The sequence below is a fragment of the Cyprinodon variegatus genome, unplaced genomic scaffold (assembly GCF_000732505.1).
Source record: "Cyprinodon variegatus isolate N-32 unplaced genomic scaffold, C_variegatus-1.0 Scaffold109, whole genome shotgun sequence".
NCBI classification, from domain to species: Eukaryota; Metazoa; Chordata; class Actinopteri; order Cyprinodontiformes; family Cyprinodontidae; genus Cyprinodon; species Cyprinodon variegatus.
Genome location: NW_015150562.1, coordinates 1088455 through 1113039, shown reverse-complemented (window position 1 = coordinate 1113039; position 24585 = coordinate 1088455). Strand labels below are relative to the sequence as shown.

Sequence of the window (24585 nt, the reverse complement as noted above, 5' to 3'; positions counted from 1 at the left end):
GGCCCCTGTCTGGAACTGCTCTTCCCTTTAACATTTGTATTGTAAATTGCATGATATATTTTTGGTTCTGGGTATTTCATATAAGCTGTAATATTTAGTTTTGGCTATTTGATATCATAAAGTCACTTAAGTAAGATTTGATTTTTTTTTTTTAGATTAGATTCAACTTTATTGTCATTATGCAGGTACAGGTACAAGGCAACGAAATGCAGTTTAGGTAAACCAGAAGTGCTATAGCAGCAAGTGCAGGATAAATAATGGTTCCATAAATACAGGACATGGGTTTCTACTGAATAACTATAGAGATGAATACCATTATAAACATAATCTTACTAGTAGATGAATGTAGTATATAGATAACTAGTGTTATGGACTAAATTTACAGCTGGATAATTACCAAATATAATATACAGGTGGATATTACTATAAAAAGGGTTGTTTTACAGTTATGTACAATAGCACAATAGCCCCACAGGCCTCAATGACTGTTAGGCTGTTTGATCATGTAGGATCTTTGTTTGCATGCTTTCTAGGATCCTGCTGCATGGATACCGAATGTGTCATGAAAGAATTCAGCTGCACCAAATGTCCTTTTCTGGCATGTTCTACAGTTAGTCCTTTATTTTGAAAAGCAAAGCCGGAAGTGTTACTTATGTTAGCTTGATTGTAGGAGTCGTCGCAGCGGGCTACGGGGAGGGAGCCGCTTTTTAAGGAATGCTGTCGGCTGGAATCGGAATCACTGCTGGGAGAAAACTGGATCAGAGACAAGATGAAGGGAATTAAACTGATGGACCGAGCTATGACAATGCGGAAACGGCCGGCTCAGACACCAGCTTTCTCGCCCCCTGTCACTAGACGTCGGTAGCCGCCCGCCCGGCTCGCCAAGCCGTCCTTCAAAAATCTCCGTTTGGAAGTCACTGATTTTAAAAGCTCAACTAAAGACATTCAGGATAATTTAATGTCCCTCATTGACCTACAGCGCTAACCTGTTTGTCCTCCGCTGTGAATCTGAGCGCTGGAATCAAGCTAGCATCACCTGGAGTCGGATGGAGCAGCGGCTCTCACAGCATCACCGCCCGAGAATCCTTCCAGCCGCACCGCAGCGCCGCTCATTAACCGCCGAGCAGCGGCTTTAAGATGATCGGACGCATCTCTCCCCTCGCTCGCCGAGGCGCTGCACCTACATGTCATAGATGCCAAATAATGTTATGACAGTCCGGAGCGTTCAGCATGCAAATGGTTGGCCGTTTGCCTCCATCCCTGCGGATCGCACGGGCAGCGGGGGTTCACATCAAACAGCGCCGCGGCGGACGCACCGTTGCCGGGTAGCGTTCAGAGACTTGACGTGAGCTCTAAATAATTTAAAAAAAAAACAAACAATACCAATGGTATCCCACAAGGTTTTGGTGGCAATAATTCTGCTGAACGTGTACATAGGGCTGCAGTCTGTGTTTTATCTGTTCGGCGTCCTTTTAGCGCTCCTGCTCGCCATGGCGTTTCTAAACGGACCCAGGCTGCTGGACTGGGCCAGCTCCCCGCCACATCTTCAGTTCAATAAATACGTCCTGACAGGATACCGGCCCATCTCCTCCGTGCAGGACTGCATCAGGAGCCTGTTTTACCTCCACAATGAACTTGGAAACATTTACACACACGGTGAGTGAAATGAATCAGCATGCACTGCAAAAAATAGATCGAAATAAGTCATTTTTGCTTAATTAAGTGCATTTATTCTTGAATTGAGGAGGTAAGTGAGACACTTTGCCAAAGGAACAAGACATTCTACAATTAAAATTATTATTTCATGAGCATATTATTTAATTATCTTATTCACCTACTCAAATTAAGGGTAAATTAAGATTTATTTTAACCTATTTCCAGATGGTTTTTGCAGTGTGATGATTACTTAAAGCTGTGCATAAAACCCTCTTGTGGTCGAGGTTGGATCTGCTGGATCACAGCCTGCAGGTTTCAGCTTTTTTTTTTTTCTAAAAAAGGCACATATTAGACGATTTCATCAAATAAATTATTTTTATCATTCAGGCTTTATTTACCTGCAAACATGCAAATCTAGGCAACGTTCAGTGACATGCTGATAAAACCCACCATAATGACGCTGGGAGTGTTCATCCATCCCTCCCTCCATCTATTTTCAAGCACACTTATCCCAAGTGGGGTCTCCAGCAGTCAGTGGGCGAGAGGCGGGGTACACCCTACACAGGTCGCCAGTCCATCGCAGGGCAACACAGAGACTAACATGACAGACAACCATTCACACACACACTCACACCTAAGGGGACTTTATAGAGAAGCCAATTAACCTAACAGTCATGTTTTTGGACAGTGGGAGGAAGCCAGAGTACCTGGAGAGAACCCACGCATGCTCAGGGAGAACATGCAAACTCCATGCAGAAAGACCCTGGGCAGGGAATCAAACCCGGACCCGTCTTGCTGCAAGGCAGCAATGCTACCCACTGCACCACTGAGCAGCCAGGAGTGTTCATATCATCATTAATTTATGCTTCCACCATAAGTGTCAGACCTAATCTATATTTTCATCCATTTTCTGACACGCTTAATCCCAAGTGGGGTCGCGAGGGATACTGGTGCCTATCTCCAGCTTTCCACGGGCGACAGGCGTGACACCCTAGACAGGTTGCCAGTCCATCACAGGGCAACACAGAGACAGTCAGGACATACAACCATACAAGAGACATACGAGAGAAGCTAATTAACCTAACAGTCATGTTTTTGGATTGTGGGAGGAAGCCGGAGTACCCGGAGAGAACCATGCATTCACAGGGAGAACATGCAAACTCCATGCAGACACCCGCAACCTTCTTGCTGCAAGGCAGCAGTGCTACCCACTGCACCTCTGAGCAGCCCATAATATACATTTTCATGTGATAAATATGTTCCTATATTTCACGGATTTCATCTTAAATAACGTACTTTTATTCCAGTCATAATAAATTGTCTTAAATGCATGACGGAATTTCCACTATAGTGTGATTATATATCTGTACTTGCTATGTAAACTTAGATTTTTTTCTGCCCTCATTTATGGTGTTGTTTTATGGAGCAGCAGCTTATCTACAGCTGAGAGGAAGGGGTTAGAGTAGCTTATCATGGAGGCCAGCTCTGTGCTTGGAGGCACCATCAACACAGTGCAGGTGCTGGAAGACAGAAGGACTGACAAAAAAAATAGCACTATTGGAATGTGTTTTTTAAAGCCATGCATGTGGCTCATTCATTGACAGAATGCTGCATTTTAAAGACACAATGCAGCATTATCACAGATCCTTCCACCTGTAAGACTTAATAACAATCAAGGCTTCCAGTTAACTGAATAGGTTAATAATAATAAGGATAATTGAGCTTTATTTATCTCACATTTAGGGTTTTGCGTTTTGTTTCGAGTGGAGGGTGTGGGGATCAAACCGGGTACTTAAGCCCACTCAGAACACAGTGCACTGCTCTAACCCACTGGACCAAGACTCCTCCAACAAAGTTACTAACTTCTCTGCTGTTTTGCAAAATCACTCAAGGAAAAATAAAGATTGCTTCTGTTTAGTTCCTTTCCATTAAGCTTGTCACCGTGCAGAGAGCTCATAAGTACTGAAACTGCTGAAGAAGAGTAAACATGAAGCAAAATGAATGGCATGGCTTATTGACCTGTGATATATATAGAATATGATAAAGGAGTGTGTTTAGAAATGCATTTATAACATAAATATAGGGACAAAATGTATTTTTAATAAAATATATTTCCCGAGAAGTATGCTTTACAAATATATTCCTGATTCTAAGTTAGCTCCCGCCTTTATGTCTACTGTTTCAAAACTTTCTTTTTTTTTACTTCGAAAAATAACCTCTAATCTGATAGGAATGATTAAAAATCGTTAATCTTTTTAAAGATTCATTAAGCAGTTTATAGCCAAAGACAAGTTAAATATTTATTTTATTCATACTATAATCAGTAAATATTTTAAATGTTTGTAATTTTCATGTTTTGTAATTTTATTTATCAGCCCTTTTAGTTCCAAATCTATTCAAAAATGGGTAATGATTGTGGAATAGTTATATTTTCTGAGTTTATAGGGTTTTCCACATGCAAACACATTATTCCTTTATGTTTTTCATATATTGTCAATGCACCTGACTTTAATATGCACAAACGCAAAAGAGAATTTGGCCTATATTGGTAATTTTTTAAAACCTGTCCAGACTTTAGATCTGATCTATTTGAGGGTTTTAATGTAGAAAAGTTTAACTTATTGAAATGAAACAAGGTTTGTGAAAATTACCTGAAGTGGCTTTTACATAAGGTCCTAAATGTCACAGTTACACAATATGCTCTTCTTTTTTTAGTTTCTTTCAGGCTGAAATTAATTTCAATAATGCGTTAATCTCTGCAGCCAGATCACGTCTCATCGTTTTATCCATCTGCTTATTGTTTTCAATGTTGCCCAATAAGGAGTAAATAACACAGCTCTTGTTTTTCTTAAGTAGAATCTCCTGTGTCGTCTATTCTCTCTTAATAACATGCGCCCTGGTCAGTTCATTTCCCCATTCGCCGGCTTAAACTGTCGCAGCTTCCTCGTTCTGAAGGTCATCAGCTCGTGGTGTTCCAGCATCACAGATTAAACAGCAGTCCTATCATAAAGAGATGCCCCGGCTGACCTCATCTCTGCTGTGATAATCACAGATCATTTAAGGCTTTGTGGCTTTCATCTACCTGTCGATGCAGATTTGGTTGCAGGTGATATTTGAGCTACGTTTGGTCCTGCCTAAGCCTGCTTTGCATGGGAACTGAAAGCCTCCTGCCCTCAGCTCAGGCCTCAGACACGTTTCTTTGCTGTAGGCGTTCAGAAGGAGGTCCTCCCCACTCTGTCCACGCCTAAGTTCAGTTGGTCGGCTCGGACGGGATGGGGGGAAGGGAGGAGATAACAAACCTAAAATAGATCCTGGAGTGAACAGCATTCACTGTATCACCTGCTCAGGACGAATGCTTCGACTTTGAAAAGGGCAGAGTGAGCACAAAGACAAAAAGCAGCTGGGATTCTGCCTGGCAAAAGCTGGTTGGTTACTTTTATGTTAAAGAGCAGCACAAAGTATTTTATAACTCTCTAAAAAAAATATTTTCTCCCATGATGGTTATATAACATTTTGTACCAATAACAAAAATCAAAAAAATACTGTGTACTAGTATATCAATAACATTGAATAAATCCCAGGCCATTCAGTTGCCTTCAGGAGTTATAGACATGCAGTCCACCTGTCTGTCATTTGATAGAGAGGTATATCAGTGCCTTGAAATGGTCAAACATGGTTTCGGCAGCATTATGCTCTGATGCTGATCAGAGTTGTGTTTTTCAGTGTAGTCCTGTTTCTCTAACTGTGACTGGCTGCATGTGCTCTCTTCATCCTCTGACATGGGAGCTGGCTCAGAGCTCGTCTGCCTGTCTGTGTGTTTCCTGGACTGGGCCGCCTTTTACAGCTGCTTTTTGTATCTCTGCTACTTTTTCTATGTCTTCTTCTGTCTCCTTGAACCCCAGTTGTCCTCAGCAGATGGCCGCTCACACTGAGCCTGGTTCTGCTGGAGGTTTTTTCCTGTTAAAAGGGGAGTTTTTCCTCTCAACTGTTGCTACAAGCATGCTTAGTGTGAGGGATTGCCTTCAAGTCAATGAGTCGATGCAATCAACTGGTTTTCCTTAGATAGAAAACTTTGAATAAATTTGACTGGATGATCTGGTGAACTGTAGAGTGCCTTGAGATGTGTTGTAAATTGGTGCTATAAAGATAAACTGAATTGAATTGAATTGCGTGGCCTAGTAGTTAGGGCATTGTGCTTGGAGGTTCTAAGTTCAAGTCCCACTCCCACGGACTGACACTTTGGCATCCTCAGTAAAAGCGTTTAACCCTACACTGCTTTCCGGGGGCCACACAACTGCAGCCCACTGCTCCCTAAGGGTATGGGTTAAATGCAGAGTTCATTTCGTTGCTCTGTACTTGTGACAATAAAAAGCTGGGGAAAAAAAGTTTGTGAGCAGAAGCGTGCATTTAGAATGCAGAGGAAATTCTGAACAAAATCTTTTAAGAGAATAAAAAAGATTTGATTCGCCTTTCCAGCATGACTACGACCCAAAACATACAACTGTTACAGCTGAATAGTTTAAATAAACTGTCAGTATGTCCTAGTCAAAGGCCAGACTGAAATACAGTTGTGAATCTGTGGCATGTATTAAAATTGTTGTAACCACAGACACTTTTCATCCATTGTATTGTCATTAAGACACTTTTTAGATAAAACCAGCTCAAAGGTAACAAAGTTTAAGTCCTCACTGCCAGTTAGTGGTGCACAGTTTGTTTACTTGAAGGTCCCATATTATGTTAAATTCACTTTGTAAACATTTTGTAACAGTCACATGTGTCCTGAGGCCTGTGTATGATATTCATAAGTGAAAAAAACCCTTTCACACTATCATCGCCTTTCTCCACCTCTTAGCTAATGTGCACTCAAAATGCTCTGTTTGAAAAGCATTCCCCTAATGATGTCATAAGGGGAAATAAACTGTCCAGAGCACTTTCTCCGTAGAAGCCCATCAGTCAACCTTCATTAATGTATTATTCTATGTGCCTAGGATATCTTTACGAACTTTGACTTGTTGTCATGGTTGCCGGTTTTAGGGACACGACCTTCGGGATTACAGAGACGTGAAAAGTCAAAACAGCTCTTCCAAAGGAAGGCTGAATAAGGAGGTTTTTGGTGAAGGCTGTCTGCCTAATTTAAGATGAATTTTCCTGCACAAACAGCAAAACATGCTCAGGAGGCTCATTGTTTATATTTTTTATTTCCAAATGTAGAATAATGTGAAATACCAATGCTTTAAAGCTTGACCAATGATCCCCATTTTGCTTCTTTTTTAATATTTATTTATTTTGTTGCTTTACTGTTAGAAATGCGATGCAAAGAATAAAACTACTATTCATATTGTTGCCAAATCCTTTCATGTCAATGTTGGCATCATTACAAAAAGTAAATATTTCCATATTTTGGATCTGTCAGAACTTATACAACAATTACTTAAATACTATTTTTTGGGCAAAAGTGATACTTTTATTACGCACCACTTCAGATATTAATTGAGGTATTGTGTTTTAAATAATTATTTTAATTAAAAAGTTGCGGCTATCATCTTTAATTTCAATCTACAGGTCTTCAAAGGAATAGAGCTATTAACAAATAGACTGAATATAAATGTTTGACACTCAGATTTAAACTTGATAAAAAGACAGAATGACTTCATGCATTTTTGTAGCAAGAACATCTTAAGGAAATAAATTGCAGTTTGCAATTGTCAAAGTAGTTTACCTGTGAGATGCTGTGAGTGTAGCTTATTACAGAGTTAGTCTCTCAGTATAGAGTAAGGAAAAGTTTCCCCTCCTATTAACTCAACATATTTAAGAAACTGATTAAAAGTCAAATAAAAAAAGGTTGTCTACATATCGAGCATTGGGGAAGCAGTAAATGTTGTAACCCAGCTGACTGGAGGGTAGCAGGTAGCAGGGACCTTTTAGCCGATGAGAGAACCTGTGTAAGTAGCAGAATGACCTTCGGCTGCATTATGAGCTCTTAGTGTTTTTCCCTCAGGGCGCCTCGCTGATACATGGTCTCCCCCCACGGCTTGTCTTGCTGGTGTGTGCACTCACTCAGCACATTCGAAGCCCCTCAAAGCCTCTCATCCTCTTCACTCCCAGGAACAGCGTCCTCAGGCTCCCAAAGTCCTGAGCCAGATAATCCGTCACGGCAAACGTGACATCCTAATTTGGTTCTGCCAGAGCTGCTGTGTTATTTTTTTAACTGGATGCTTCTGGTGCCAGCGTGGGCATTCCCTCTGGCCGTATTCCAGGTCATTCTCTAAATGAAACCACAGAAGGACACGTCTGTGTAATTCCACCACAAAGCTGAAGCAAACCTTCAGTAGTCTATGATGGGCAGCCTTTCTTTTGTTTTATGTCATGTTTTATTTTTCTATTTTCCAGGCATCCCTTTGGTTTGCTTCCTGGTGCTGCTGCCGCTCAACATCCCCTGGTCTCAGATCAGCGTCACCTGGCTGGGCGTGGTGCACTTCCTGGCCTGCCTGTCGCCCCAGCTGGGCTCCGTGGTCTACCACCTGTTTATGAACCACGAGGGAGGGGAGCCCGTCTACCACACCCTCCTGAAGCTGGACGTCTGTGGAATCTGCATGATCAACACGCTGGGTAAACCCCCCCCCCACTGAACTCATTTCATCAGCTGTCTTTCTTTTATTGCTGCTGTTTGCCTTCTGGGTTTATTGTTGCTTTATTGGCTGCTGATGACTTACATTGCAGCTGTTTTGCTTTGAGGCGTAGCTGTATTGATTTCTCAGAGCACATTTCTCCACAGCCGCTGGCGCTTGTAAAAGGAATAAGCCAACAGTTTTCGATGATTGGTGATCCTTCGATATTCTCCGTATTATTATGGTGGAATTAAAGCTGACAAGTGCTTTATTATTAATTCATTTTCAATGGGAATCAATTGCTTTACTTGTACTGATTCCAATACATTTATAATTTATCACACAACTTTATTGACAGAGTTTATTTATTATTAGGTAAACTTGCTGAGCACAAATTGAAAGTTAGACCACGTTTAACATCTTTCACAGTTTAAACAGTTATACGAAATAAAAAATACAGTGTGAACTTGGATGGAGTGATGGAGTTGGAAGATCTTTCTAAAAGCAAACAAAAGGCACATCTTTTAGGTCTCTATTTGAGTAGTTTAGTTAATAACATTCCTTTTTTTATGTCTTAGAACTTTTTTCATTTCAGTTTTACTTTTTAAAAAGTCATAAAGAGTATATACCATCTTTTTAAAAGACATATCTTTGTATGACGGCCATTAATAAAAAAAATTTGATCGATTGATGGTTTTCCGACTAAAAAATCTGCAAGTTTTGCACTTTTTTAAAGCTCAAATACAGAAAGAAAAAAAACAAACAGATTTTTGTTTGAACAGCGTTGAAGGCAAAAGGGGATCTAAACTGATGTGAGTTGTATTTTTTCATGCATTATTTTGCTGTTTTTATGTGAAACCCCCCACAGAGCAGGAACATTACAGCATCAGATGCTGAGTTTAGCTCCTCTCGCTGTACATGTGTCCAGGTAGGAGCAGGGTTCCTGTTGCCACAGATAAAAGTTGGGATTTTGATCCATAAAACTGTTAATGATTATTACGTCACCGAAACCGCGGTTTATAACTTGCATATAGACGCTGCAAAGTCCAAGAAAAGTTGCTGTTGCGGAATTTTGCTGATAAGTATAATAAGGGGAGAAAAGAGGAGCTTCCACGTAAACCAGTTGTTCTACCCAAAATTAGTGATCATTTCACAGGATTTGTTTACTTAGTCGGTTTAAATGAGAATCCCTTAAAACAGGATTTATAACAGTTTATTTAAAAATGAATGCCTGAGAAGCTTTTTCCAAACTGTTATAAACCACACACAGCAGTGCCTCATCGCTAAAAAACTGTTAATGATCCATCCAGGAGTTGTTAGGTGTGGTGGATAAATAAGATTATCCAAGCACTGTCATGGTAAAAATCACTCAGGTTTATTAAAGTACCTGATAAGAGATGAAAGCAGAGTTCGAAGATGTGTTCTTATACAAGAAAAATACAAAAAAATATTTACCAAGGGTTCTTGGTAACAGGATGTCTCCATCTGTCTGTTGCAGCTGCAGAACCAGCTCTGACATTCCAAGCAAAGCAGAGACAAATGTGCCCCACTCAGTCAAGTTCAACACAGTCATAAGAGTTTAGCAAGCAGCAACATTTTCCATTAAAACATAAACTGTTGGTTTCAAATCCCCATAATTTACTTTCAGTGTTGGATTTACTCCCTCTTTCCCCACAGATGGCTATAAACTGACGTGATTATTTACGGTCGTTTACAGCTAAAGTTAACCGAACGCACATTACGGTTGTCTTTTTATCTGTCCGTATTTCAATGTGAAAAACTCACACGAAGAGAAAAGACAATTCGAAGAAATTTATTGATACAGGAGACATAGCGCTGAATTTTGATAGATATGCATGAACAGGAGCAAAGAATAGGGCTGTTTCCCCCTCAGGCCTGAACTGGTGGTTAGTGAGATGGTATGCTGAGCTTTGAGGGTAGATCCAGTGGACTGCGTGAGCTGATACTAGAGCTTCACTCAGGGACCTGGAAGATGGAAGTCCAGTGTGTTATCCAACACAGGTTGAGATCCTGTCCATGATGAGCAACCATGTAGCAACAGTGAAGGGGAAAAACTCCCAGTTGGGAAAAAACCTCTGGCAGAACCAGGCCCAACATGGCGGTCTTCTGCTGGATCGGTCGAAATGAGACGCAGAATGCAGTAAGAGTCTAGGAGGAATGACACTGAAGTTTTAGCTAGGATGGTGGAGGAGGGGCTGCAGATGGTTTAAAACGGGGTCATCTGAATGAAGTCACACAGTGCAACCATGACAACATGAAAAAATGCTTTTTTGTAATTTCACCAGCAGAATCAAGGTTTCTAAAATCAACCAAACCTCATCAGTGTAGAGTAATTCAGCCTGACCTGTCATTTTTAACAAGAAAGTTACTGTGACCTAGATTACTTGGTGAGCCTTAGTGCCTTGGAAAAACTAACAAAAGTCAAGACAAAATTTTTATTTTGATCCATTCATCAATCCATAGAACCATCCATCCATCCATCCATCCATCCATCCATCCATCCATCCATCCATCCATCCATCCATCNTCCATCCATCCATCCATCCATCCATCCATCCATCCATCCATCCATCCATCCATCCATCCATCCATCCATCCATCCATCCATCCATCCATCCCTGTGCCTCTCCGTTTTCTTACTTTCTGACTTTCTTTGTTTCTCTTCCCTCGCCAGGTGCGCTCCCTATCGTCTACATCACGCTGTGGTGCTACCCCTTCATCCGCACAGTGTCTCTACTCGTCTACATCCTGCTCTCCACTCACGCCATCTACTGTGCCGTCACGGCTCGGAGCAGCGTGCGCCGGCTGCGCTCCTTCGCCTGGCAGGCCGTGTTTCGCTTCTCTTTCTTCCTGCTCCGCTGGGTGGGCGTGGGCGGCGGCAGCCCCACCTCGCTTCGCCACTTCCTCATGATGGACGCGTTGGCCGTGCTGGGCGGGGTCATCAACATCACTCGCATACCGGAGCGTTTCCGGCCTGGGCTCTTCGACTACTGGTGCAACAGCCACCAGATCATGCATGTACTGGTGGTGGGCTCCATTCTTTACCTGCACTGGGGCGTCCTGGACGACCTGCTGTGGATCAACAGCTACAACTGTCCCTCCAACTGACCCACACCACAGCCCCCGGTCCCTGATCAGGAAGCTGAAGGACCTCTGGAGGGACTGGGGGTCTCTGCATGTGTTAAACTCTTTATATCTTCATCCATCCTAGAACTTTCTGCAAAGGCGGATAAATGAAACAAGACGCACAGAAATGTGGACAAAGCCACTCCCACTCCAGCCACAGAGAAGTGGAAACATATAAACAGTAAAGTTATTAACTGAATATTCACTCATGAACATTTCTGTGCAAAAGTTTTTTATTGTCCCTCATTAAAAACATTTTTTAATGTTTCGCCTTCCAACCAGTCAGACTCTTTCTTTGGATTTGTTTTTGCTGCTTCTCCTCTTCACTGCTGATCTTTAAAGGATTAAAGGGAAATCTGACTGGCTGGATAAAAATATTAAAGAACTGAGGGATGATTTCAAACTTTTCCACAGTCCTAAAGTTGGTGATGATGTTTTAAACGATATCTGGTGGATGCTCTCAGATGTCACGGTTGCTACCTATGCAGCACATTCATATCTTGAACCCATCCACATCGCAGCACGCAGTCGGACTCCCTCTCACGTCCATTTTTCTGCTAAACATTTATGTTGGAGTCGCTGCGTGAAGCAGCAAAGGATCACAGCTTCTCCATATCCTGGTTCTCTGTTGCCTGAGTCATCCCAGAGGAAAAACACGGGTGAGGGGTTCATTCCTGAGTCTACTTCACTCTACCCAACCGCCGAGCAGTGTTAAACACTCATCTTCAACGGATCTCAGTGCCATTTCATTCAGGCATTATTAATGAAAAATAAATAGTTTACTAATTGTGTTTTTGGGCCAATTTTAAACCTGAGACTGAGTAAAATTTGAACCTTTTCCACTTCCTCTTGATTCAGAACAACTTTTGCATCCTTTAGAATACTTAAAGCACTGCTTTCATTCACGAAGGTCTGTAGATATCAGTGCCTTGCAAAAGTGTGAATTTTTTTTTATTTGATCACATCACTGCCATAGACCTAAGTTTAACCTAGCTAGAGTTAATAATTTAAAGGAATAGAAACATTTATTTTTCAAAATGTTTTAAGATTACACCATTCTGTTGCATATTTCATTATTCAGCTCCTTTCACCATTAGTTTGTTCTGTCCTTATGCGCTCTAAACCTCTCCACCCTGAGCCTGCGCGGTGTATTAGGGCTGCGACTAAAGATTATTTTGTAAATCGATTAATCTGTCGAATATTTTTTTGATTAATTGACTAATAATCAGTCAGTCAAAGATCCTTACAGAAGACTTTTTACGAATTAAAAACAGGTTGAACTCAAACTTTTCCACTTTAGGAGTTCTAGTTAAAGCATACTGACAGATAAAAAAAAATTTTTTTTAACCTTAAATGCAAAAAGTTTATATATTTGTTTTACAATCCTGGTATAATTACTGCTCTAAGTGGGTGGCTCTTTCAGCTAAAGGTATGTTTTAGAGTCTCTATACTCCAGTTGACGATTAATCTATTACTAAATTAGTTGACGATTATTTCAATAATCGATTAATCCAGATTAATTCAATTCACTGTTTCAGCCCTATTATCTACTAAAATGCATACCTGTATATAAATATACTTATACATTTGTTACTATATTTAGGTTTTAAATGAACTCTACTCTGTGTCAGTGAATTGATTTAAGAACCTAGATGCTGTGGTTGCTCAGTTTCGTGTCAGTGCAGTTGGATTTCAGTAAATTTACTGTGGTCCTGCCAGGTGCACAACTACAACAGATCTTCATTCCTGAGATTATGATCTCTGTAGCTCCTCAGAATTCCCACAACCATCTTTATATTGCTCAGATTAATGCTTGTTATTCCCACTCCTGTCAGTTATGGTTATTTTTGGTCTTCATTATGTCAGATTCAGTTGTTGTGGACGGAAGTGCAGAACTTTACGTAAATTAAATCAATATAGACTAGGAGACACGGGGAATAGAGTGGGGACCCGATCATTTTTGGCAAAATGACTCAAACATGAGTAGAAAAGAAAATTGGTACAAATGAGCAAATGCAGGTGCAGAGATTTAGCTAATTAAACTAATAATTAAACTAATAAATGATCTAACTGCCGCGGTGCAGCCCTTAGCCCTTGTTATTAGTTCTGCAAACCCCAAATGCAAAACTAATTACAAGCTTGCAGCAGAACCAAAATGCAACCTTCTTAAAGTAAAAATAAGAAAGAACTAACAAAACAAAAAGGAAGATGGGCTGCCTTTAAACTAGCGTTGCACCGAAACCGATACCAGTATCGGACAGGGCCCCGATCCAGCGATAAAATGGTGGTATCGGTATCGGTGAGTACCAACAAATAGGGCACTGATACCATTTTGAGAGCCAAAAGCTTATTCAACAATTGTCACCCATTCCAGGTAGGCAATAAAAAGTTCTACTGGATTCACTTTGTATTAGTCTTTTTCCTGCTTCACAAAGGTAGGCAGCAGCTTTACAAAGCCATGATGGCAATTATTCTACATCCAAGTAGTGTGCAGTTCTTCATATATACACACACATCAATTTCAAACCGATGGTATCGGTATGGTATCAATACTGCACAGCCAGGTATCGGGGCCAGAAAATGGCATTGGCGCAACACTAGCTTAAACTTGACATTAAATCACACATGAGAGGAATTTTGAAAGCAAATGGTTGATCCGGATTAAACTTAGAGGTATCAGGGTAAAGAGGGGTTTAACACAAATGCACGCCATACTTTACATTTACTTTACATCATACATCTTTTTTTCTGTCAACCATAACTTTGTGCTCATCTTATCACTTAAAATCCACTAATAAAACCTGAGGATTGTGGGAGCAATGTGACAAAATTTGAGATTTTTCAACAGATTTAAACACTTTTGCAAAGCACTCTAAAAAGTTAGAATGGACTGAATCACTTTTTGCATGCTTATTTAGGTAAAAGGTAAAGATGTCAGTTAAAAACTGGCGAAAGGACTGGAAAAAAATCTTGTTTTCTTGCTAATGCAATCTGAACACAATGTTTTCTCTATTTATTACTCTATTTAATCGGGTTTTATTTATTTTTAAGCAAATTTGTTGATCTGCTAAACTAGTATGGGAATCAGATCAGTTAAGAGACACAATTTTATATATGTTCTGTAATGTATAAGTTGTGGAAAACTGACTGTATCCTGCTGTGGGTATATGTTTACATTTCTGCCACTAAAAAGTCCCTTAATTGCAATTTTATGTTTTTTTTTCTGTGAATACACTCCAGCCATGTCTGAGATTTATGATTATTTGCACTTTCTTTTAAAACTAATCTGTAACTTAGTTCTGTTTTAACATGTTTTTAGCTTGTTTACTTTGCCGGCTTAACTACTGTAAACAGGAATGGGCCTCCTCACCCTGTTCTCGTTTAATGACTCTCAGCTCCGTTTTAATCTGTTTTTTTATCTGTTTAATCCAGCTAAATTAAATAGTTGTACGGGTTTGTTTTACTCAGAACTGCTGAAGGAAGCCTGTCCGTTTAAGAGGCCAAAGCCGTTTGCAGTCCTTTTTCCTCCCTCTGTCACAGACTTTTTTCTTCTCACCAGATTAGGTGTAGCGACGCCCCCTGCTTCCCGTGTGGACACTGACTCAGAGGTGAAAGAAGGATTTCCCAGAGTCGTTTGTCACGCTAGCTAAACTCAGAGTGTGATGTCACCCCTCCCCTACTCCCTGAAAAGTTCAGTCGGACTAATTTCTGCTGGACCTCCCCCCATACTTGTTATTACCTGCTGTAAGTAGAGTTTGCAATGTAAAGCAGAAACTAATGTATTTTGGCCGATGAATGAAACTAAAACTTTGCATGAACGTAGCTCGGAAACAGAAACGGATGTCTCATACTGTTAGCCAGTCATCTATTCATCATAATTGAGTCTCTCCTGGAACCCACAGCACTGATCACTTATCTTTAAAGGGCTCTGGATGGGAAGAAACACATTTTAGATCATAAAGCTAATGTAAATACTTGTATGTAGATTAAATGAGCATACAGTTCAGAGAGGACAAAGAGGAGGTTATTTCAGAAGCAGAATAGGCTTCACTGCTGCGCTATAGATATCAGTATCAAAAATGTTTTTGCTTAGCTGTGTCCATATATATGTAAAGATCAGAAAAGATCATTCAATTTGTTTGGATGCTAAATGTAGAGCCGCTTTCAAAGTGTATCCCAAGTTTTAGACCCAAGTGAGACATTTATGACTTCCCTGGTGGGCATGCAGATACCTCCTGACTTCCACCGGTCAATCTATGCATTATCAGCCAAAGGTTGCGCCAAGCTCATGTAAGAACCGGCACTCTGATCCCCTCACTCCAACATCAGGGTGCCATAACGTTCTGAGGCCTGACCTCTGCTGTCTGAAACCGGGCTCCACCTGCCAGCTTTAGACAAGTCTGTTTGCTCTACGAAGCTCACAACAGGCAGAAGAAGGGAAACATTTGGTCTGAAGGCTTGTGTTTGTTCTTTTGACTGTAAGATCAAATGGGGAAAAAAAATCAAACATTACTAACAAAACTCATTTTTTTTAAATATCACAGGTGCCGGACAGCCTGTTAACCTGTTTATAAGGAATTATCTGTATTGTTAAAAATTATTATTATAACTGTCATTCTGTGGAACTTTGACACTGGTCTACAGAACTGTGCAAAAGTCTTGGCTCTCCCTTATGTCTTTACATGTTTCTGTAAAGAAGTCACAAATTCTTGTCACTTTTCAAAGTTTTCATCAAGGTCTTCATCAAAGGTTTTTTATGGACCCGAGCTGCTTTTTTTTAAACTTGATTTTAGCCTATTTTTAGGGTAACTTACTTTTCTTGATAATCCACTCTGAACTTGACTTGAAATGTGTAAATCAGCAGCAAAACTCCACAGAAAACTTTTGAGGACTTCTTTCTTATTTTATAAATCCCACACAATTGATAGGGACCAGTTTGATTTTTGTCAAAAGAATGAAAGGGGGTTTAAAACTTTTGCACAGTCCTGTGCTAATGTAATAAGGGAAACCCTGTCTGTTAGGATGAAGGGAGCTTTCAGGAGGGTCTGTCTGTTATAGTCCTGTCTTATCTGCTGCATCTCCACATTTTTCTTATAAGTGAGTTTGGCTCCACCTGGTGGAACCTCGTGTGCACTGACTGAAGCCATAACTCAGCCAAACCAGATGATGTGTCATTTCTTTAGCTCATCATACCCTCTCTGATCATATGCGTGTAGAGACTGTCCTGCTGAACCCATGCAAGCATGAAACCTGTTCTACTCAGATGTTGCACTGACGGGATGCGTTCCCACTGTGCCTGTGTGCTTATTGACAGGACACCCAGTTTGTTCCAGCACTGCTGTCCTCATGTCTGTCCACCGTTTAGCATCCTGTGTAACAGACAGGCTCTCAACTCCTCAGTTTCCAGCAACGATTGTGCAATAAACTTAAATCTATATTTTTAAACCTGTCTGCATGTCATTTGTTTTCTCTTCCTTGTAATTTTAGTTTTTTTAGTTGCAGTGGGTAAAGGTTGCATCTGAAATCAAGCAGTTAACATTTCTGTTTAAAATACATTGGACAAACGCTGAACTAGAGAGTTGTTGCTGATGTTTAACAACTACAGTATTTAAACCCCTTTTTTTTTTATCATGGATAAAGTAGTGAAAACAAATCTGTCTGGAGGAAACATTAAAATCTAAAAAACAAGCTGCAATTACCTAATAACATAAGTGTGCCACCCCTTAAACCACGTTGCTGCTGCATAACTGGGTTTAATTTAGAGCATTTTGTCTTCCTGAATCTGATCAGCTTGAAATAAACTTAAAAATTTTTTTTTCGTGCTTTCTCAAATGCATCTTTTAGCTACAGCAATGGTTAGCAATTGGGGTTGGGGTTCAAGAAGTTAAGGTCAACAAAGTCACAGCAATAAAAGACTGAAGCTGCAATAGTTTCCAACAATCTCCCAAATGTTTCCATGCTGAGTAAAACAGATTATTTCTTCTGGAGAAAGCTTTCCAGCCTGGCTAAGATATAAGATAGAAATGTTCTGTTAATGATGAATTGTGCAAATAAAACAAAAAAATCTATATCTAATGCATGCCTTTACAATTGCCCCACGTGTATAATGAGTTTTTCTTTATTTAGCAAAGTGGCCTCTATATGCTCTATTTGTCAGTTTATGAAGGGGTGATTCATCCGGGTCATGCTCTCCGGGTGTTTGGGTGTGAAGTGCTACTTGGATGAGCCTCCTTCACCATTAGTAAGAGAACATGGTTTCTAAAGATGGATAAAAAAAAGAGTTGGAAAATAAAAAAAAATAGCCTAGTGTGAAATAAAGAGTCAAATTGGAATAAAAGGGGCCCACAGTTGACCCTATTTTTGCTAAAAAGTTCAAATTCTCTGTTCAAAATAACTCTAATATTTATAACTTTCTTACCTCAGAATAAATGATGCCTTTAAACTAAAGACCTGAGCATCATAGCGGCAGACTGAGGCTTTCTCTTGTTCAATGTGCTTGCACAACACTGGCAAAGGTCTGAAAAAACTCTGGAACTTATGCTATGCTCCTTTAAAACTAAAATTGAATTTTAGGCCAAAATGTGGGTTTATATTTTTTTTCTGCACATTGAAAACAAAGATGACCATTGACAACCACCTATAGCAATAATAAGACACGGTGGTGGCAGCATCATGCAGTACCCATGCCTGCAAGCAGAATTATCTCTGTATTTATGCATTCACAAACATACAGTATGACGATCCATCTTCTTCCCCTCCAATTTCATTGCAGACAGACCCAAAATGGGTCGGCCAATCATTTTGCAGTATTATGGTTTAAGGAGAACCTATAGCAAAAGCTAGAGCTACAGAGCCCACAGACAAACCAAAAGAAACATGGCAGTGCAGAAGGACATATGTGGAGCTGCTGCTATCACATTTTTTGTAAGAATTCATGTTTTTATCTTTGAAAGTAAGAGCATGTCACATCACCCAATCAGCTTGGATGGTTCTACTGTTTGATACTTGATCTCATTTGGGTTGTTCTACTGGTCACTGATGTCTAACATTGGTATAGGCCTTTACTGTTTAAAATTCAGCAGACTGTGCTTAAAAGCCTGGTCCAAACCCAAAAACCACATACCTGAATTAACACTGCCTACTCTGCCAAGAAGAGAGCTGAAATAATCAGATCTAATCCAGTTTTGTGTGGGAATAGATTTGGGGTTTTGGGGATTGTGATATGGTTGAATTATTTCAGACTATATCTGATGCTGATAGAAAAAGGCTGTTTCTATAAAAAAAAAAATGGTGCCAGGTTTGCAAGGAAAATATGTTTATAGGTTAAGTACTACAGGTGGGTATGTAGGCTTTTGTGATGATGCTGGGCAGAATCCCCGTCAAGGCTGGTCATTCCTAGAAGAAACCTCTGCTACTCCCAACTGGATATTTACACTGTTAGGGTCAGAACTCTCAAAGATGTTAACACTCGCCAACTTAGAGGGCGACTTATCAGAGACAATGATGCATTTCCGGTGGACTCAGAAATTGGAATTTTGACCTCCGAGTCAGAGATTAAAACTGGAATGACCTCTGAGTCGGAAAGTCGGATCAGTGCACATCTTCAGGATTCAAAATGCCGATTCAGGTAAGTGAAAGTTTCATATTAGCAGTTTTTATAACATTTAATCAGTCGTACATGTTCTACTTTCAGTGTTTAAATGAGGAAATGTTTCAGCAGTGTTTATAAGCACAGAATTGACAGAACTAAGAACTTTTGACCCAAAATTTCAGGCAGACAGACTTCTGTGATTTACAATAGCTTTTCCCTGACAATACGTCGAATCTGCTACTCAGCTGCTGTTATGAAAAAGGCTGGAAACTCTGTAGAGGGGAAAACTGGTTAGGGACCATGAAAATCTGACGGAGGATGGATACGAGTGTGTGAGTCACTAACCTGGTTTTAAAGTTCAGTCCGAGCCCAGAAGAAGGAGTGGAATTCAGCCAGATGACTTCCCACAGCATCCAGCGGATGCTGCCCAGAGAGTTCCAGGAGCCGAAGCCAAGAGGGCTGCAGTTCCTGCAAGAGCAGGGGTTTCCGGCAGGAGAAGCTATAACTGGTGTCAGTGAGGTAAACAGGAGTCCAGGCCAGAATATCAGAGATCCGAAGAGGTACCGAAGGGAAATCCAAGTCAAGGTCAGGAGACAGATCCAAGGTCGTAAGCAGACAGAATTCAGCAAGAAACCGAAGATAAGTCAGGCAAACAGATCAGAACAGGGGAAGCAGGCTCAGAGGTGCAATCACGTAGGCCTACTATTGAAACTATAAAGAAAATTACCAATTTTTGACTAAAATTGCTGTTGAATGCTGCATTATCATTCCAGCTGGAGTAAAGATCGATATAAATTTTCAAAATTGACGTGAAGTTTTTCCCTGATATAATTTTGTGTTCACAAAAACCTTCAGCAAAAACCTGAACAGAGGCAAAAGACACAGTATGTAAAGTAAAAGCAATGATGGTGACTTGTGAACAGGAAGTGAAGGTCACAGCTTCCCCACCTCCAAAAACTAGACATCAGCACTGCTCAATTATATTGTCTTGTGTATCTTGTTGTAATCTTGCAAACAATCATGATGTTGCATGTTTTTTTTTTCCCTCTCCTCTCACCCTCTACAGCTTTTTAAACCCTGAAATGTCACAGGAGACACCTCCCACTTCCACCTTCATTTGAAATTCTCACTTCCTTTATTTCGTTTTGTGATGTACTTTAACCTACCGTCTCCTCTGAGCCCTCACTCTGGTGGCAGAGTGCACCACTGACGCATCTTGAACCGACTCTTCCCCCCCACGAGACTCTCAGGTAAGCCCGCAGCATCACTCACACATCCACTTCTGACCTGCTAAACTCTCTGAAGGCATCTTGTAGTGACAGCTGTTTGCTGTTTTGAATTAAATATCTATCAGCCTCATATTCCACATGGTGTAGGTTTCTTTTGCTTCACATAGGAGGCCTAGCTTTTCCATCACAGCAGGGAGTCCCAGTGACAGGGATGCATTACTGACATGCATTTGGGCTTGTGATGAAATTACAGCTAGTTTTGCAGAAGTCCTTATTAAATTAGACACAGGGCTGCCTCAGATGTCTTGTGATGCACATGTAGCCAAGCTGTTGTACGTGGTGCTGAACTTAGGCGCGGCTGCAGATTCCAGGAAGTAAAATCTACAAATGGAGGTAAAACAAAACTGAACCACCCTGGGATTAAAAAAAAAAACAGCTTAAATGATGCAAAACTTTGAACATATTCTGATTATTGTGTTTCTTTTTAAGGATTTCAGGTAAATCTCCAGCTTTTATCCTGACCTGTCTTTAAGCTTTTTTCCTATATTTATGCTACACATTTGTTTGGATGAGATGAGAGTTTGAATAAGAAAGAAGATGAAGGGAAAGCGTGTAGCTTTGTTTGACCCTCTTTGAGGATGTGGTGTAACTGTCGCTCTGCCTGCTGCTTTGCCTTTTTAGGGTTGCACGATGTGTACCTCACACTGATTATAGAATCATAGCTTGCTGTTATATTTTTACAAATTGCCTTGTATGGCTGTGTCAGCATGCAGAATTACTTCAGTGGGACACAAATTAAAGAGAGAAGAGGCACCAGTTGCAGACGGACAAGAGGAAGCAGTTGTGAAAGCTTTTGCTTCTCCTTTTTTCTAGTTTTCCTCCACTGCAGTCAGCTTTGTTTCTGTTGGTTGCAACCTGAAATCAGATAGCATGAATAAAGACAAGACATCAAAGCTGCTTTGTTCGATTGAACACATACATTATGCATTTGAAATAGATGTCTCAAAATCCAATGTTTTCTTTGCTTTCTGTCCAGTTCACCATGTCCAGGAAGGTTGTGAGAAGCAGTAAGTTTCGTCACGTCTTTGGCCAGGCTGTAAAGGCCGACCAATGTTACGATGACATCAGGATCTCCACCATGACCTGGGACAGCAACTTCTGCTCCGTAAACCCCAAGTTTGTGGCCATGATTGTGGATGCCAGCGGTGGAGGAGCCTTCATGGTGCTGCCCCTCAACAAGGTGGGTCACATAGAGATAAAATCATTTTTTTGACATTTTCCTGCTAAAAGTACAGTTTATAAACCCGTGAGAAACGTCTGATGTCTTTGTCTTTGTAATGCCATGCTTGCACATTGCAATTTGAATTCTGCTGTCACTGCCGTGCAACCGACTAAAAAAGGAAGTTTGAAGCCGTCTTTTCACTCTTTCTTCACGTCACTCGCTCTGGTGTTGAGTTTTCACCATATTAGGAGTTTGTTGTCATGTCAGTGCAGAGACCGGATGTGGCTTCTGCGAAGTTGCTCTGTCTCCACGTTCTAAGCATCTTAGTTTCTTAGCAGCAAATTTCTCTGTGTGGCTGTTAAAACAGCAACATTTGTGGGTCAAAATCAGTTACCTGAAACACTGCAATTTATGGCATTTACATAAAATATATAAAGTCAGACCCTAATTTTAATAAAAGGGAAATGTAAGTCATGAAATAATGTCATTTTTTCTTTTTATTTAGAAATTAAATCGAAGCAATATTTAGGCTAAACTACATTTTTTTTATAGGAAGCTCTATCAAATTTAGGGTAAACACTACAAATGTATATCTTAAAAAGTTATTTCTTAAGTAAATGTATTTGCTAGCATCCTGAAGTGTTTAAATAAGATAACCCACATTTTAGTGTATGAACAAAAGACCTTCACTGTCCTTCATCTGTTACAAAGTAAACAAGAATAAAGCCCGATGGACACGTTGCTGTTGAATCATTGATGTGTCTGTTCTGAGATCCATTTGCTCCCATTCTGATTCTGTCCTCTTGCTTTAATTGTGTCTTCTGCTGCTTTTCTGATCACACGTTACTAACATAAACTATTGAAAAAACAAATAGTTTTGCAGTAAACTGAAGATGCAAAACAAAAGTTATCACAAAGAAAGCAGGCCTGTGAGGAGCAGGTGGTTAAATGGTGTCCAAAGTGAGTCTGAAAGGCCAGATGCCGCATGTTTTAGATGTTTCCCTGCATCATCACACCCTGTTTAGATATATGGCTGATCAAAAGGCTCCTACTGAGTTACTTCACCCATTTGAGTGATTTGTGTTGGAGCAGGGAGACAGCTGAAGATTTCAAGCATTAGCTACAGAAAGGATTTACTTTATATGGGCTGGGAACTTTAGAATGACCACTAGGGGGCGGTAAGTGTTCGGAGGCATGTAGGAGCATCTGTCAGAGATGTTAATTTAGGTAACATGTTTTAATCTATTATCAGTTACATTACTAAGCTTCAAATCTAACATTATTTTAGTACTATTTTATCCATCAATATTTATTTAACACTTATTGTTTACTTTTTGATAAATCCCAATTGATTTCAACTTAATTTTGAGTGAATTTAGTCACTCAAAAATAATAATAATAAAAAAGAGGTTAAACAGATATGTTTTATAGGGCTTCATGTGTTCAAAAATAGAAATGTTTGCACTTTGATGAGATCTTTATTCTTAAAGAAAATAGATAAAACATAGTTTTGCAAATACCCCTATTAGTTTACCGCTGCAATTTTATTTAACTTGGCTTGATATATGTTAAAAACTAGTGAAGTATTGCGTATTGGCGCACTACATAATAACTGGACGTACTTATATAAATGGTTTTGCATCAATGCATCAAATTACAACCTGTAGCTGCTTCACCGCTGTTCATATTGAGTTTATTTTAGGTTTCCAAACATGTGAGATTGTCTCTTTTTGCCCTAAGCTGCTCTTTAACCTGGTTACCAGACATCAGAGGCTGGATCTATCAGCTGACCTGCAGTTTCCTAACATTTTTTACATTCCTCATCATGGTCATTGGCTGTTTTTTTGTATTAATGTTTATCTCTTGTAGCCACCTTCAATCTCTGTGATGTTTCTCCCTGCAGACGGGACGTATCGACATGTCCTACCCCACCGTCTGTGGTCACACAGGTCCAGTTCTTGACATTGAGTTCTGTCCACATAACGACAACATCATTGCCAGTGGATCTGAGGACTGTAGCGTCATGGTGAGGCATCAGAACCTCCTAATTCTTCCAACATGCTCTTAAACGTTTCATGTGAATCACATGTGGCCTTTCATGATTAGATTTGGGAGATCCCAGATGGTGGGCTCACCTCAATGCTTACAGAGCCTGTTGTCAAACTGGAGGGCCACTCTAAGCGTGTCGGCATCCTGAGCTGGCACCCTACCGCCCATAATGTGCTGCTGAGTGCAGGTAATCTCTTTGTATAAATGGTTTGTTAGGGAACTGTTACTTTTCAGGAAGCGGAAAGAGGCAAATGCTATTAATGTCACATATGCTGCAGCACCAACGGGAAGTCAAGTTTTCTCTGTTATCGGACACTTTAGGTCACAGACTACTGCAACTTGAATCTTTAATCATTTTAAATCATGCATGCTACCTTATCACTTTTTGACTTCTGCATTCTTTTTATGCAGTGCCAATTTATTAATATTTTTGCAGATTAGGCCTTCTTCCTATTCTCTATCACTATGGAAACGTCATGTTTATGAACAACAGAGAACCTGCACTTGTTTGCCTGGTACAGGTTCTGATAACGTGGTGATCCTGTGGAACGTGGCTAAGGGGGAGGCGGTTGTAAGGATCGACAGCGTTCACCCTGACCTCATCTACAGTGCCTGCTGGAACAGGGACGGCTCCATGGTCCTAACCTCATGCAAAGACAAGAAGCTTAGAGTGCTAGACCCCCGCAAAGGCACCGTGCTCTACGTAAGTTTTCCATTCAGACCAGGTCTCCTTACTGCTATGCTGAATTGTACAAGTCAAAGAGTGACAACAATAAAAATTATCATAACAACAGTAAGCTGCTGTTTTGTCTAAACTGAATAATTTTCAAATACATACTTGTTATAAATATATTTTTCTGAAATAAGTATTTGAACTTTGCAGTCTAAAAAGTTAAATCTAACTTTGCAATCTAAAGACTTTATCTTAAATAATTTTTAACAAATATAATATTTGACAAATAAAAGACAGGATTAAATATATATATATGGATAACAGATTTTAATGGCATGTAAATCTGAAAAAATGTTTTTTTAAATAGTAGAAGTTAAATTCTAAAATATTTATACATATACATATATATA

General features: G+C 40.1%; 2 protein-coding genes across 3 annotated transcripts in view; both read left to right on the top strand.

Annotated features, from left to right (window-relative positions):
- Window positions 1-425: 425 nt before the first annotated feature.
- Window positions 426-12775, top strand: paqr4 (progestin and adipoQ receptor family member IV). The gene is made up of 3 exons (XM_015374778.1): window positions 426-1656; window positions 8047-8265; window positions 10960-12775. Exons 1-3 carry the CDS (start codon window positions 1386-1388, stop codon window positions 11391-11393), a joined length of 924 nt encoding a protein of 307 aa, XP_015230264.1. The 5' UTR covers window positions 426-1385; the 3' UTR covers window positions 11394-12775.
- Window positions 12776-20112: 7337 nt separating this feature from the next.
- The window catches only part of LOC107084762 (coronin-1A-like), a 7571-nt gene continuing 3098 nt past the window's right edge, over window positions 20113-24585 (top strand). Inside the window, exons 1-5 of one of the 2 annotated variants that reach the window (XM_015374762.1) lie at window positions 20113-20252; window positions 21268-21471; window positions 23357-23479; window positions 23560-23689; window positions 24024-24205. In XM_015374762.1, coding sequence (XP_015230248.1) covers window positions 21274-21471; window positions 23357-23479; window positions 23560-23689; window positions 24024-24205 — 633 coding nt within the window. In that variant the 5' untranslated portion in view covers window positions 20113-20252; window positions 21268-21273. Of the gene's footprint in view, window positions 20253-20603; window positions 20625-21267; window positions 21472-23356; window positions 23480-23559; window positions 23690-24023; window positions 24206-24585 lie in introns of those variants that run through there. The other variant, XM_015374761.1, reaches the window with a different exon arrangement.